The following is a 13,294-nucleotide window of genomic DNA, read 5'->3' as shown; positions in this document are numbered from 1 at the left end:
ACGGCCTGAAGTACATATAGTCTGCGCCTAGAAACTAGAACTTCCAGAATCCTTTGCGCGCGGCTAAGGGGCGGGGATTTGGGCGCCGTCTCCGGTTAAGGGATGAGATGGCAGAGTCCTCGGGGTCTCCGCACCGCTTGTTGTACAAGCAGGTGGGCTCGCCCCCCTGGAAAGAAACGTTCAGGCAGGTGAGTGTGAAGTTTTGAGTCGTGATCACTTCCCTAATTTGTCCCAAGAACCTCTGTCCTCTGTGTGCTCGCTTCAGCATTGGTCGTGGAGCAGGTGCCCGATGTGCCTGGCCAGCGAGGTCGATCTTGAAACTCAAGTCTTTTGCTTTAGGACTGACCGCCGCCCGCTGCTGCCCGGACTTTTGGCCGGAGTAGGTGTTATTCGATCCCAGGATTGGACTTTGTTTCATATTTTAAGTATCATGACAGTAGTAGCAACACCAACACCTAACGTTGGGTTACAGAGGGAAGCACTCCATATGTCTGCATCGTGTGAAATAGAAGTTATTTCTCTTCTGAAGAGTCAGAAGAACATCAGTTACTGTTAGGAGAGTTGGGCTTACGCTCTGGCTTCTTCTGAACTCAAGTAGTTCCTTCTGAGAAGCCGCTTATCTCCCTGTTCAGCAGTCTCAACAGGGTGGGTGGATTCCAGAAGAACAACCCAGCAAAACAATCTTTATGCTGAAAATGTTGTGTGAGGTAGTTTTTCTCAACAGGGAATGCTGACATTCTGAAGGAGACAGTTCTATTATGGGAGGTTGTTCTGTACAATGTAGAACACTTAGACGGAACATCCTTGGTCTCCCTACCCACTAAATGGCATCAGTCAATAGCAGTTCTTCAAGCAGAGCTGTGACAACCACTTGAGTTGGGGGTGGAGAGATAGCTCAACGTTACTAGTTACTAGTACTTTCGCTTTCGAAGCAGACCTGATGGCTATAACTCCAGTTCCAAGGGGTCTATTGCCATTTTCTGGCCCTGTGTGCACCAGCACTGGTGTGGTGCACATAAACTCATACAGGCACACACATACACAGAATCCCCCACCCCAGGGTTGTAAAGAAGACCATTACTATACCAGTATATGTACAGTTGCAGAAATTTAGAAGCTATATAAATGTCTGAAGTTAGTCTGTGGAAACAGTTACTATGCATTCAACTGCCTTCATTCAAGATAAAATGTGAAAATCATAGGAATTTGGAGATACATGAACTGTAATTTTACCCATCTCTGTGGAGAAGGACTTGAGGATATGAAATTTTGCATCTAGAATCTTTTAATGTTTTTACCAACTAATTGGAGGGTTTTCTTTTTTAATGGAATTGACCTTTTACTTCTTAAACAATACTGCCCCCCTCCCCAGGGATGTCTCGAGAGAATGAGAAACAGCCGGCACAGGCTCCTGAGCAAGTACCGTCAGGCTGCAGGCGGCACTCCGGAAACAGCCTCAGACAGGCTTCTTGTGCAAGAAGTAATGGAAGAAGAGTGGAATTTTTTGCAGTCTGTAGAGAACTGTCCAGAGACCTTGCTTCAGGTCAGTCAAGGATCTCTGTAGCTAGGGGACTTTTCCATGAAGAACTTGTGGTGACCTCTTTGTACCCATTTATCCAGGTCCTTTCAGTCTGCCCACTTCCCAGACCCCATGCATAATTATAACAGTAACTGGCTCAGGGTTTTCATTCAAAATATATTGATTGATGCCTCTGCAGTACTAGATGCAGACTAGGCATGATGCAACCTTGTAATATAATAACTTAGGAAACTAAAGGGAAAGAAAATTTCATTCTTGCTTTTTCCATTGGAGATTTTGACTCCAATCTCCAATTAGGACCTCTCTTTAAAAAGGATGTCTACATTCTGATTCTAGTTGATCAGAGTTTGGAGTTGTGTGTCAGTAGAAAACCCTTTACAGTGTATCAGGAAAGGCTATGGGTTGGCATCAGGGTTTAGGAATTCTAAGTTTAGATTTACTGACTCACAACTTTTACTGTGTTTCTGTGAGCCTTAGTTTTTACATTGACATAATGTAGAGAAGCTAGCACAAGCGTTATGAAATTATGTAACAAAACATAAAAACCTCTGAAGCCATCAAAGCACTGTATCATAACGATTCATTTTCAGTAGCATCTGTGTGTCCTACGTATGCTAATTGGTTAGCTTAACATCACCAGATTTAGTGCTTACAGTAGGCCTCTCAGGTAGATCTTATTTCAGATTTACAAAAGCTAAAACAGCTTTTCAAAGACCAGACTTTATCACACAGTCAGTCTTAGGACATTTACTTAACTGATGGCTGATTTTGTCTCCTTTAAATTTGGTGCTATTGTACTTTGATCATTTGTTGTTACTTCAGCTTGGCCACATTACCAAACTGTCAGCAAATTCTGCATGTGGACTAGGCCAATTTTGTCTGATAAATCTAGGGTCTTTGAGGCAGCTTCCAGTTACAAATCCCCATGGGACATGGTGGCCAATCAACACTTCATATAGAACATGAAAACACCACTTTCTCTCTGCTCTGTCTCTGTTTAATGTCTTGCTCAGGGATTAAACCCAGGCTCTTGCATGCTAGACAAGTGCTGCTCCTCCTCTGAGCGACACCCCTGCCCTGCCCTCCACTCTCTTGTAGTTGGAATTGCCATTGGACCTAGCTGTGCTGCAGGACATCGAGCAGGAGCTGTGGAATGAAGGTAATACCAGGGCATAGTCTTTCCTACCTATAAGCACCTACCCTAATGCTGGCCTTTGCCTAACTCAGGATTACTCTTGTTTTAGGTTGTTTGGGTGTTAGGGATTAAAGCTTGGGCCTTGGCTGTGGAGGCAAACACTAAAGCTGTATCCTAATAACTAGGATTATTACTTTTTTTTTTTTTTTTTTTTTTTTTTTTTTTTTTTTGAGACAAGGTTTCTCGGTGTAGCTCTGGCTGTAGACCAGGCTGGCCTTGAACTCAGAGATCTACCTGCCTCTGCCTCTGAGTGCTGGGATTAAAGGAGTGAGCCACCCTGAAGTCTCTGTTGAACTCTTCTCTGTTGGCTGCCTATCTTCCCAACAGTAAGAGATTCTAGGGTTGTAGCTTCTGTGCCAGGAACTTCTTATTTCATGATACCATTTCCTCCATTCTGACTACGGTGAAAGATGGGATCAGACAGAATAAAAAAATGTATCCTCACAGGTCACATAGCTAGTCAATAGTAGAGTTGAGAAGCAGTTTCCATGTTCATTTTATCCTGCCTTTTTCTACTGCATTAAGCTAAACACTGTGCCTTGTGCCTGTAGTACAAGATGCTTGTGACTTAGTGTGGGAAGGTGGGCTCTCAGGAAGATGCTTGAGCCCTATAGTTTCAGGCTAGCCAGGGTAGCATAGAGAAACCTATCTCTTTGGAAAAAACAGTTTTAGTAAACCTGTCACTTTGTGTGTATGGGCAGATCTTTACTTACACACACACACACACACACACACACACACACACACAAAGACCATCTTTCTTATTCATTCTTTATTGATTGCCTGAAATTTTGTGAGCATTTGCTTTTGAGATTCTCATGGCACTGCATCTACAGTTTTGCATCTTATGTCACAGTGACTTATTCCACATAGCTTTATCTTGACTTGGTTCCACATTTATCTGTAAACTAGAAATAATAGACCTGCCTGTGGATACAAGACAACCTCAGGCCTTTGCCTTGCAGAGAAGTCCATCATAACCGAGTACGAGAAGGGCTTACAGTTTGATGAAAGTTGTCTCAACAGCATGCTGGCTGAGTGGGAAGCAAACCCCCTCATCTGTCCTGTGTGTATAAAGTAAGAACTTTAAAAATCTTTTTAATGTTATTGGTTCTCATCCCATACTCCAAAATGTGTGTGACCCCCCCCCCCCACCTCCACCCCTTAGTTTATTGACTGGAAGGTAAAGTGAGCCAGGTCTTGTTACCATAATGATCTGGGAATCCTAATTCTGTCTCTAGGTACAACCTGAGAATTATGAGCAGTGTGGTCACGTGTCCATGTGGCCTGTACATCCCATTTCATGTAAGTGTCCACACCGATTCCCCACATATAGACTGTATTAAAAGCCTTCTAGTGGGTGATTGGAGTCAGTCATGTACATGTGTAGCAGTTACCTTTCTTGTCACTGACAAGAAAGTCAGCACAGTAACTGAAGAGGAGAGGGGACAGTCCATCATGGCAGAGAAAACATGGCAGAGTGACTCCATGGAGATGAAAGCCAGGACTCAGTATCTTGGCCAATAGGAAACAAGACCTGTTCCTAGTAGCCTATGTCCACCAGAAAGACCTTATGTGTTTTCCCTGCATTTATGTCTGTGCATCATGTGTGTGTCTGGAGCTCTGGAGGTAAGAACATGTTAGATCCCATGGAATTGGAGTTAGAGGTGGTTGTGAGCTACTGTGTGGGTGCTGTCACCCAGGGTCCTCTGCAAGGACAACAAGTGCTCTTACCCACTGAGTCATCTCTCCAGATCCACTTTTTTTGTTTTGAGGCCGAGTCTAGTAGTAGCCCAGGCTGACCTCAGACTTACTTATAGCTCAACTTCTGATCCTTCTGACCTCATCTTCCAGGTGCTGGACTTATTGGCTTGCACCACTCCATCTGGGCTTTATACTGTGCCGGGAATGAAGCACAGTACTTGCTGCTTGTCAGGCACTCTACCACCTGAGTTACATCCCCAGTCCCCAACAGTCTAAAGCTCCAAAGAATCAAACTGTGTTAGTTGATTGGTATGAGGATTCAGATTTTCAAACTCTTGGTTATACGTATTTAAGATTAGTTGTGGTTGCACTTTCTTAGTCAACAGATTTGACAGAGCAGAAGCTTCGTGCCTGTTTGGAAGAAACCGTGAATGAGCACAGTGCACACTGTCCCCACACCCCTGAATTCTCGGTCACTGGTGGAACAGAAGAGAAGCCTAGTCTTCTGATGAGCTGCCTGGTAAGCCTCCATGGGACCCAGGCAGCTGCGAGAGTCCATTAGTAGTGGGTTCTGTTCTCCTCTTGGTGGAGGTAATGGCTTAGAAACTGGGAAATGTTTAATATGTTTTTTTGAGGCATTTACTTCACAGAAAGTATCAGCTGGGTGTGGTGGCACTTGTCTGTAATCCCAGTACTAGGGAGGCTGAGGCAGGAAGAGTTTAAGGCCAGTCTACACTAGTGAGAACCTGTCTCAGAAACGGATGTTGGGCAGGTAAGATGGCTCAGCAGGTATAGAGCACTTGCTGCCAAGCCTTTGTTCAACCTGAACCTGAGCTCAACCCTTGGATCTCATGTGGTGGAAGCAAAGAACTAATTCCTGAAAGTTGTAATCTTCCACAACATACAGTGTGTTTGCATACACACACACACACACACACACACACACACACACACAAATTAAAACATATGAAATGAGTAAGCTTCAGTCAAACAGCCTGATAAGAGAAGGGAGGAGTACACTTAGAATTGTGCCCAACATTGGTCTAGAAATTGGAGACTGTGACCGCACTGCATGCTTTTGTTAGATTAGCAATAACTGGATCTCTGTGCATCAGGGCATGGTCACGAGTGCCAGACTGCCACCCTGGCATCGCGTTTGCGATAGACACAGGACCCAAAGCACAGTTGAGCAACACCAGTTTTGTCTCTCAGTAAACTTGCATAGAGGTCTAAGTCTGGCCAAATGGTAACTCAGGTGTGAGGGACAAGACAACACAGGAGCCACCTGTCTTAGAAACTTCAAGTTTGCTGTGGGAACCTGTGCCGCGCTACGACCCGGACCAGCAGGAGAATAACAACAGCACAACAGGTTTCTTCTATCAGCGGTTTACTCAGGAGTTCTTGATAGCACAAGGATAAAATGGTGGAGCCCCCGGGACACCCAAGTCCGCGGCTTATATCCACTACTGGGAGCCAACAGGAGACTGCCACGCTTCACCCAGCCATAGGCCCAGCACTGCACACGCAAGATCATCCCATGCACAAGCACGCCTCAATGCCAAATAAGGAGTTGTTTTTCTCAAAGCACTCAGGGGCTCAGCGCCATCTTTAGGTGTGGCTCAGGGAGCTCCCAACAGGAACCAGGACTAATATATGACATATTAGCATGGTTCACAGGTCCCAAGTAGGGGCAACTAAAGGCGTCATGGACTGCTGTAATATGCCAGATACTCACTAATAACCTGACCCCTTACATAAAATTGTCCAATATTTTTGGGCTTTAACTGTACCTGACTTCATGTTTCCTTTAACACTGTTCATGTCTTTGTTTCTGAGGGCAAGGACAATTTTCTCCCACTTGTTTACTTATTTTTACCCCCACTGTATATTGATTTTTTTCTCCAGTGAGTTGGTACATAAGTAGATATGTGTTTTTGTGAACGAACTGAAGTGGAAGGTTGAAGAGGTGCAGGCCAAATGGCAGTGCCGAGATGGTTCTGTGAGAAAGTACTTGCTACACAAACATGAGGGCCTGAGTCTGGATCCCCAGGAACCCATGTAAAAGCCATGTAGGCCTGGTGGCTACTTATCATCCCTGAATTCATGAGGCCAGAGGCAGGGAAATGCTTGAGAAAGCTGGTTATGGACTGGGAACTCCAGGTTCAGACTCTTTGTGTCACTAAGTAGAGCAACTGAGACACTTGTCAACCTGAGGCCTGCGTGCGCCCATGTCTGCATGCACGTGCACATGAAGAGAAATACACACACTGACCATGTAGAACTTCAAATGGTAGCTAATGTTAAAATCTGCTTTTGAAACAAGGTCTACATAGCCCTGGCTGCCCTGCGACTTGCTACATGTGCCAGGCTGGTCTCAAACTCAGAGATGTGTCTACCTCTGCCTCTCCAGTGCTTTAAAGGTATCTCTTATTTTTAAAGGCTTGCACCAAGTTCTTTTAAAAGTCAGTTTCAAGTAAGTGGAGAAGTGGCACACTGGTTAAGAGCACTGGCTGCTGTTCCAGAAGTCCTAAGTCAGTTCCCAGCAACCACATGGTGGCTCACAACCATGTATGGTGGGATCTGATGCCCTGTTCTGTCCTGCAGGCACACATGCAGATAGAGCACTCATAGACATAATACGTCTTAAAAGGTTCAGTTCCAGACCAAGTACTGGAGACGGGAGGAGAGGTTAAAGAGCAAGCAGGCAGGCATGGCTGACAATTCCAGCATATCAGGGAAGCTCAAGTAGCATAATCATAACTGAGCCCAGTAGCTCAAGACCAGCCTGAGCAAATCAGCCAGGTCCTAACCTTAGAGAAGTAGATGATTACCTGATTGTACCTGCTCAGCTTAAAAACAAACCAACCTGCTGTGTACTCACCTTTAGTATCCTATAATGCAATACAGCAGGGTAGCCAAGTGAATGGCAGTTCGAGAGGCCAGTGCAGTGAGAAGCTGTATTTTCAGACCAGCACTGGCCAGGCTAGAGATACCACTGTTGAATAAGGGGTGTCACCACAAAGATGAGAAACTGGAGGAGAAAAAACTATTGAGGAGGCTCCAAGTTCAGTCCTGAGAGGTATGTATGCATTTTCAGTTTTCAAAGTGTCACTAGGTCTCAAAGGCACATCAAGGAAAACTGGGTTAAGACCCAGTCTTTCAGACACTAAACATGAGGGGGAGTATAGGTGTGGATCACAGTAATAAAGCAGACTTAGAATATTTAGTAAATCCAAAGAGTCTCACTCTCAGGCTAGAGAAGCCCCAAGCTGTCAGGTTTTGCCTTCTGGTCTCTGGTTTTCTGAGGCTACTTGGTCTCAGCTTATAAGCTACATTGTTGATGGCTTCAGTTTGGCAGAACTGGTCCATGAAAGCTGTGGCTTCTTTGATAAAGTATCCCAGTGAACTAACTCATAATGGTTCTACTTGTAGTGCACATGCCATGACTGCTGACAACTTTTAGCCATGTAAGAGTTAACTGTTCACGTGTAGAATGTAATTTACACTAACTTGTTTTCTGTTTAATCCAGGCTTGTGACACTTGGGCTGTGATCCTCTAGTCATCCTGACCTCACGCTTAACTACTGGGCTGAGAACAACTCATTTCCTGAGAGGGCCCCTGTATGCACAAGCCTTTTGTATATAACTAATTTTATATTAAAACTTTTCAAACATCTCTGCTCTTGGTGTTCTGACATATGGTGAAAGAAAAGTCTAAACTTTCCTGGAGGAGATAAAGTCAGATTTATTGTCCATCATTATGTTATACAAAAATCTACAAATAATAAATTTGTACAGGAAAAAAAGCCCAAAGGAATATTAAATGGAGGTGTAACAGCGATAATTTAAACTTGCTTTTCCCCACCATGATATTAGGATGACAGCCATTTCAAAGCATAATTCTGATGCCAAGGTAGCTTTTGTTCACTGGCCAAAGCCTGCCATTTAATTAAGGCCTTCAGTCTCTGACAGTTTTACTGGCTCTTGACAAAACTTTTGAGGTCCTCAAGAAAGGTGATATATTCCTGGTGCTCTAAGGCTGTGCTCAGCTCCACCAGCTCGTCCGCAAAAGTGTTATCCACCCCTCGGTCCGCCAGGAAGTCCATCAGGTGGTCATACAAGGCCTGGAGGAAAAAGGATCCACTAGCTTGAAAAACAATAGAACAAAACCAAAAGCGGTCTGGCAAAGCCCACTGACCTTCCCATGTGGTCCAGTGCATGTGTGCAAACAGTTTCCCCCCCCTGTAATGCAACTTCACCTCCTTGAACTAGGACCCCTCTCTGTAAAAGCCAAGCACCCCCCATCTCAGCCAGCACTCACCCAGTCCAGGGAATCTGTGTTGAGTGTGTAGTTTGTATCCCTCCACTCAGAGTCACCAGTGGCCTGAAAGCTAACTTCCTTGATAGAGAAAATATCACTCTCGGCCTCATCTTCGTGTCCGATCTGAGAGACACAGCAGAGGTAAGGGAAGTGTAAGGAGGTTCTGCAGTTCTAACCCCATTCCCAGCCACTCTCACCCGTCTTCCCCTTCCCTGTCTGGATTACCAGATCTTTCCTGTGTATGCTACAGGAGGTCGGAAGACTCTACCCTACCAACCTCATCCTCAGGGTAGTGACAGTCCAGTACAAGGGTCTTCTTGCCATCAATCTTTGTAACTTCAACCACAAAATTAGGAGTTGATGTCAGTTCCGGCTGGAGAGAGAAGAGTAAGTCAGCATATGACAGTGCTGGCAGGTTGCACATACCTGGAACAATGGCTTCAGGAAGTTAAGAATGCCTGGCAGCCACAGCCATTAGGTTATTATTAGCCATTTTTTGGTCTTAGGTTGTGGATAAGGCACTCAAATCTTCCAACAGAGCACTAAACAGTTTGTTAATCACATGGGTTTAGAATGATATCTGGGTCAGGCACAGCTGTTCTTCAGGGGTGTTTCTGCTCTCACACTGCAGAGCGCACACGGCTGCAGCACAGACCTGGACCTCTTTCCCCTGACTGTTTTGGTGCAGGATTGGAGCCTGGAACAGATGGGCTCTAGCTAAGTGGCCATCTTAACCTGAAATAGCAACTTCCTTTTATTGTGACCCAAGGGACAGGCTCAGGCTGAACTGGGTACAGGCTAGGACAGGAGCACAGCAGGGAACTCAGCTCTCTGTACACAAGACTGACATCTGCTTGTCAGATGGCCTGGGGATCCCGTGGTCCTCTTAAGTGGTTGGCTCCTAGGACAGGCACACTATTTCTAACATGTCTGAATACTCTTTAGACCCAGCCATGAGGGCCAGCAACTTATAACTGGTCAAATGTTAAAAATCTGTAAGGCTGTAAATGTAAATGTTTCCTGCCAAAGCCTTTCAACCCTGGGACCCACACGGTGGAAGGACGGAACCGACTCCTACAAGTGCATACATGAACCCTAAACATACAAATCAACATACAGTCTCCAAGGCCCGCCCCTAGCCTTCCTATTTTGGTCACATGACTAGTGTTGACTACCCACTTGTCTCCTTCACTGAAAACACTCCAAATGATAGTGTCTGGATACTATGTACCCCACTCCCCAACAGAGGCAGGGGTGAGGACACAGACCAACTGTAGCTAAAACTCACTCCCACCTACTGCATTACAAATTTTCACCTCACCCTAGCAGGAGAAGAATTTTAAAAAGAGCAAAAATGAAAGAGTTTATGCTTTTTAGTTCAGAAAAATGTGGCACTAGCTTACCTCCTGTTCTTCCGCCTTCTGCCCTTGTGAGGGCTCCTCCTCACCATCAAATGTTGGAGGGATGCTGTTGTTAATGTTGAAAGTGACAGTGATCCTGGAAAGGAAACACACTAAGGTCCGGAGCTATAACAGGAGAGGGAGGCCTGCCGTAGTGAGGTAGGTGCAAAGGCACGCTGAAACAATGTCTCTATCTTAGCTGGCTGCACCAGAAATTAAACAGAACTTAAAACCAGCCCTGGTGCCTAAACCAACACGTCCATTAAACACCTTCTGAAGTGTACACACACAGTGCTACAAGTTAAATGACTATAGCTGTGGATGTAGCTGCCAGGCTGGTGTCCTGGGGTCTTTCCACGGAAGCTGATGGAGGTGGACAGCCCTCTGCCCCAGAAAGCCTCACAACCACCACAGATTCACTTTGTGCAATCACAAACAAGGAACTGAAACACCTAGTGGCTTCTTCCCTGTTCTGGGGGATTCTGGAGCTCAAACAAGCACCCTGTGCATGCTTGGTGGAAGTTCCTGGCTGTACCCTGGCCCTTGGTGACCGTAAGATTTCTTGTGTGATAGCATGTTCTAAAATTGGATAAAAGTCCTTTGCCTGTACACCAGGAAGCAGAGGTTCCAGGCCATACCAATTCCGATTGGGCACGGCCAACCAACCCAAGCAAGAGTGTACTGGGTGGTGCTGCTCCCTGGAGTTCAACTGGGCAATGCCTTGCTGCCACTCTGCCTCCGAAAAAGAACAGTAAGATGAACTCTAAGCATGCACGATCTGCAATAGCCCAGACTAAGCTAAGGGCCCCTCCCCCAAACCCCCTTTTGGTTTTTCAAGACAGGGTTTCTTTGTGTAGCCTTGGCTGTTAAGGTACTTGCTGGTAGACCAGGCTGGCTTAAACTCACAGAAATCCACCTGCCTTGGCCTCTCAGGGTAATGGAGTTATAGGCGAGGCCCAGCACCACTCAAGTCTGGCCTTGAACTTTTCTAATCTCCTCACACATCTACTGCTAGGCTTATAGGCCTCCATCAGATAAAATGGCTTTCGCGCACAGTGCTCCTGAAGCACTGGGGATGGATCCTGGGGCCTCACACATGCTAGAGAAGCACTCAAGAGTTCAAGTAGACTTCTCTAAGACTGTGGGTGAACGTGTGTGGGTGAACAGCACAAACAAGGGTTTCACCGTCTTAGGGGCGCCATACGCCTACAACCTCGGCACACAGGTGACTGAAGCAGCAGGATCAAGAGTCTGAGGCCAGTCTGTGCTACAGAGACCCTGACTCAGAAAACGAATCGGTTTTGGAGAGGGGGAGCTAACCTTGGCTAAGAACCTTCTACCTTTGTCCAATGGCCTTTCTACACTATAACTTCTTCCTGTTAAAGTTACATACCTTGCATTTTCAACTACTATCAACACAAGCCAGATGGGAGTTCTAAACAAATGAACTTATCAGTACTATTAAACATTAGAAAAAAATCCTAGTGCTTAAATCCAGACTGGGCACAGCATCCCTCATTGATAACCCAATGACTGGTTTGCAGCTGTGCCAGGCTTTCCTTTACATACTCCGGAGCTGCTGCAGGTCTCCTTAACAACCAAGCCATCCAAGTCTGTGTGCATTCAGTGGATGTACTCCCTGAAACCCAAGAACTCTTCCAAGTAAATGCTTTCTTTTTTTAATTTTATTTTATATATATGAGTACACCACTGTTCTCTTCAGACACACTAGAAGAGGCATCAGATCCCATTACAGATGGTTGTGAGCCATCATGTGGTTTCTGGGAATTTAACTCAAGACCTCTGGAAGAGTAGTTGGTGCTCTTAACCACTGAGCCGCCTCTCCAGCCTGTAAATGCTTTCTTAAAAGCCCTTTTCTCAAAGCACTAGGCCTAAGCTCAGGCTCTTCTGGGGATGGCCAGGACAGGGTGCTGTTGCATTCCTGACTTGAGAATCCAGTATACAACCCCTGGGCCAGTACTTACTTTTCTCCAGCAACTTTGCGCAATAATTTAGCCTCTGTGCCGTTCACTTCCAGCTCCCAATCTCCAGACATCTTGGGAAGGGACTTATGCTTCTGGATCTTTTTTTCTTCCTTAATTTCATCAGTCAAAAATTCAACGAAGGCCTTGTCTCCTAAAAGAAAAGCCAAGATGATCCAAAGAGAGAAAAGTCAGTTGCTTTAACCGACAGACCTAATCTATTCTTAAGGATGTTCTAAGACTCTAGCCCAAATCACGCCTTAAAACGTCCGTTTCCCACTCTATAAAAACACCAGGATATATTTACTGAGCTCAACTCATTTCTCATCATGGACTCATTATTACTTCCCGTATAGAACAAAAGAATTCCCAACTATTCTCTTCCACATCCCAAAAGACATAACCAACAACCACACTTTGAAACCACGACCCTACAGACATTTCCAAGACGCGAGAAGAGGAGCCTGCGATCACGAGGGTCTGTTCCAAGCTGGGTCCCCGCACTCCGTCTTGGGTGTGCGAACCTTACCTTCCGTGTGCAGAGCGCCACAGCCGCACGCGCAGGGAACTGGGGGCTGCAGGAGGCCAGAGCGCCGAGCCGAGCCGGCCCGTACGCTGAGCAAACCGAAGGGCCGGAGGCATGGCCGGGGCGCGGCCTGCAGTAGATGCCGAAGCGGTGGGGCAGGGATGGCGGCTCGGAGGCCAGTGGCGGCGGCGCCCAGGGCGCGGGGCACAAAGCGTAGCAGAGGGAGCATCGCGGGGCGGACACGTGCAGAGGGAAGGACGACCCGACCAAGACACCCTGTGACCTCGCGCGCCGCCGGAAGCCCCGCCCTCGCCCGGGAAGTGCTTTCCAAGCCGGAGGACTGCAGGCACCGGGCCGGACCGCGCCCTCTGCTGGAAGCCGCCAGTGCAGCCGGGGAGGCCTTGACTCATCACGTCTCCCTTGCAGCCCATTCTGCCCAATTCACCTGCTTTTCTCAATCTACGCCAAGCTTTGTTGCTTCTCCCCAATACGCTCAGGCTTCACCCCAATGATCTTCTGAAACCGCCCAGCTCTGGAAAGCTCAGGCTGACCTGCATGCAGCTGTTGTGGATTGGGCATCCTGGTCTCAGGACATCAGACCCAGAATCCCAAGAACAGGATGAAGG

The 13,294-nt window shown here is 46.5% G+C and overlaps 2 protein-coding genes across 2 annotated transcripts; one reads left to right on the top strand and one right to left on the bottom strand.

Moving 5' to 3' along the window:
- Nucleotides 1-37: 37 nt before the first annotated feature.
- On the top strand, nucleotides 38-8,115 carry Rpain (RPA interacting protein). Its single transcript, XM_034504642.2, has 7 exons — nucleotides 38-188; nucleotides 1,373-1,543; nucleotides 2,639-2,699; nucleotides 3,701-3,812; nucleotides 3,977-4,040; nucleotides 4,819-4,959; nucleotides 7,970-8,115. Exons 1-7 carry the CDS (start codon nucleotides 108-110, stop codon nucleotides 7,997-7,999), a joined length of 660 nt encoding a protein of 219 aa, XP_034360533.1. The 5' UTR covers nucleotides 38-107; the 3' UTR covers nucleotides 8,000-8,115.
- A 44-nt stretch (nucleotides 8,116-8,159) lies between these two features.
- C1qbp (complement C1q binding protein) lies at nucleotides 8,160-12,978 on the bottom strand. The gene is made up of 6 exons (XM_034504641.2): nucleotides 12,672-12,978; nucleotides 12,146-12,296; nucleotides 10,164-10,257; nucleotides 9,038-9,133; nucleotides 8,761-8,883; nucleotides 8,160-8,563 (listed from the first exon to the last, which is right to left on the bottom strand). The coding sequence occupies exons 1-6, from the start codon at nucleotides 12,895-12,897 to the stop codon at nucleotides 8,414-8,416; spliced, it is 840 nt and encodes a 279-aa protein (XP_034360532.1). The 5' UTR covers nucleotides 12,898-12,978; the 3' UTR covers nucleotides 8,160-8,413.
- Nucleotides 12,979-13,294: the final 316 nt, after the last annotated feature.

This window comes from Arvicanthis niloticus, chromosome 6, assembly GCF_011762505.2.
Source record: "Arvicanthis niloticus isolate mArvNil1 chromosome 6, mArvNil1.pat.X, whole genome shotgun sequence".
In the NCBI taxonomy this organism is placed as follows: Eukaryota; Metazoa; Chordata; class Mammalia; order Rodentia; family Muridae; genus Arvicanthis; species Arvicanthis niloticus.
Note: the sequence above shows the minus strand (reverse complement) of the source record. Positions and strands in the feature narration are given on the sequence as shown.

Bases quoted from the DNA above. Each gene is read 5' to 3' on its own strand.
- C1qbp (XM_034504641.2), bottom strand. From the start codon at position 12,897: ATGCTCCCTCTGCTACGCTTTGTGCCCCGCGCCCTGGGCGCCGCCGCC. The intron at 10,258-12,145 runs GTAAGTACTGGC...TTTCCTTTCCAG, and splicing joins CGCAAAGTTGCTGGAGAAAA to GATCACTGTCACTTTCAACA. The intron at 9,134-10,163 runs GTAAGCTAGTGC...TTCTCTCTCCAG, and splicing joins AGAAGGCGGAAGAACAGGAG to CCGGAACTGACATCAACTCC.
- Rpain (XM_034504642.2), top strand. From the start codon at position 108: ATGGCAGAGTCCTCGGGGTCTCCGCACCGCTTGTTGTACAAGCAGGTG. The intron at 189-1,372 runs GTGAGTGTGAAG...CCCCCTCCCCAG, and splicing joins GGAAAGAAACGTTCAGGCAG to GGATGTCTCGAGAGAATGAG. The intron at 2,700-3,700 runs GTAATACCAGGG...TTTGCCTTGCAG, and splicing joins GCAGGAGCTGTGGAATGAAG to AGAAGTCCATCATAACCGAG.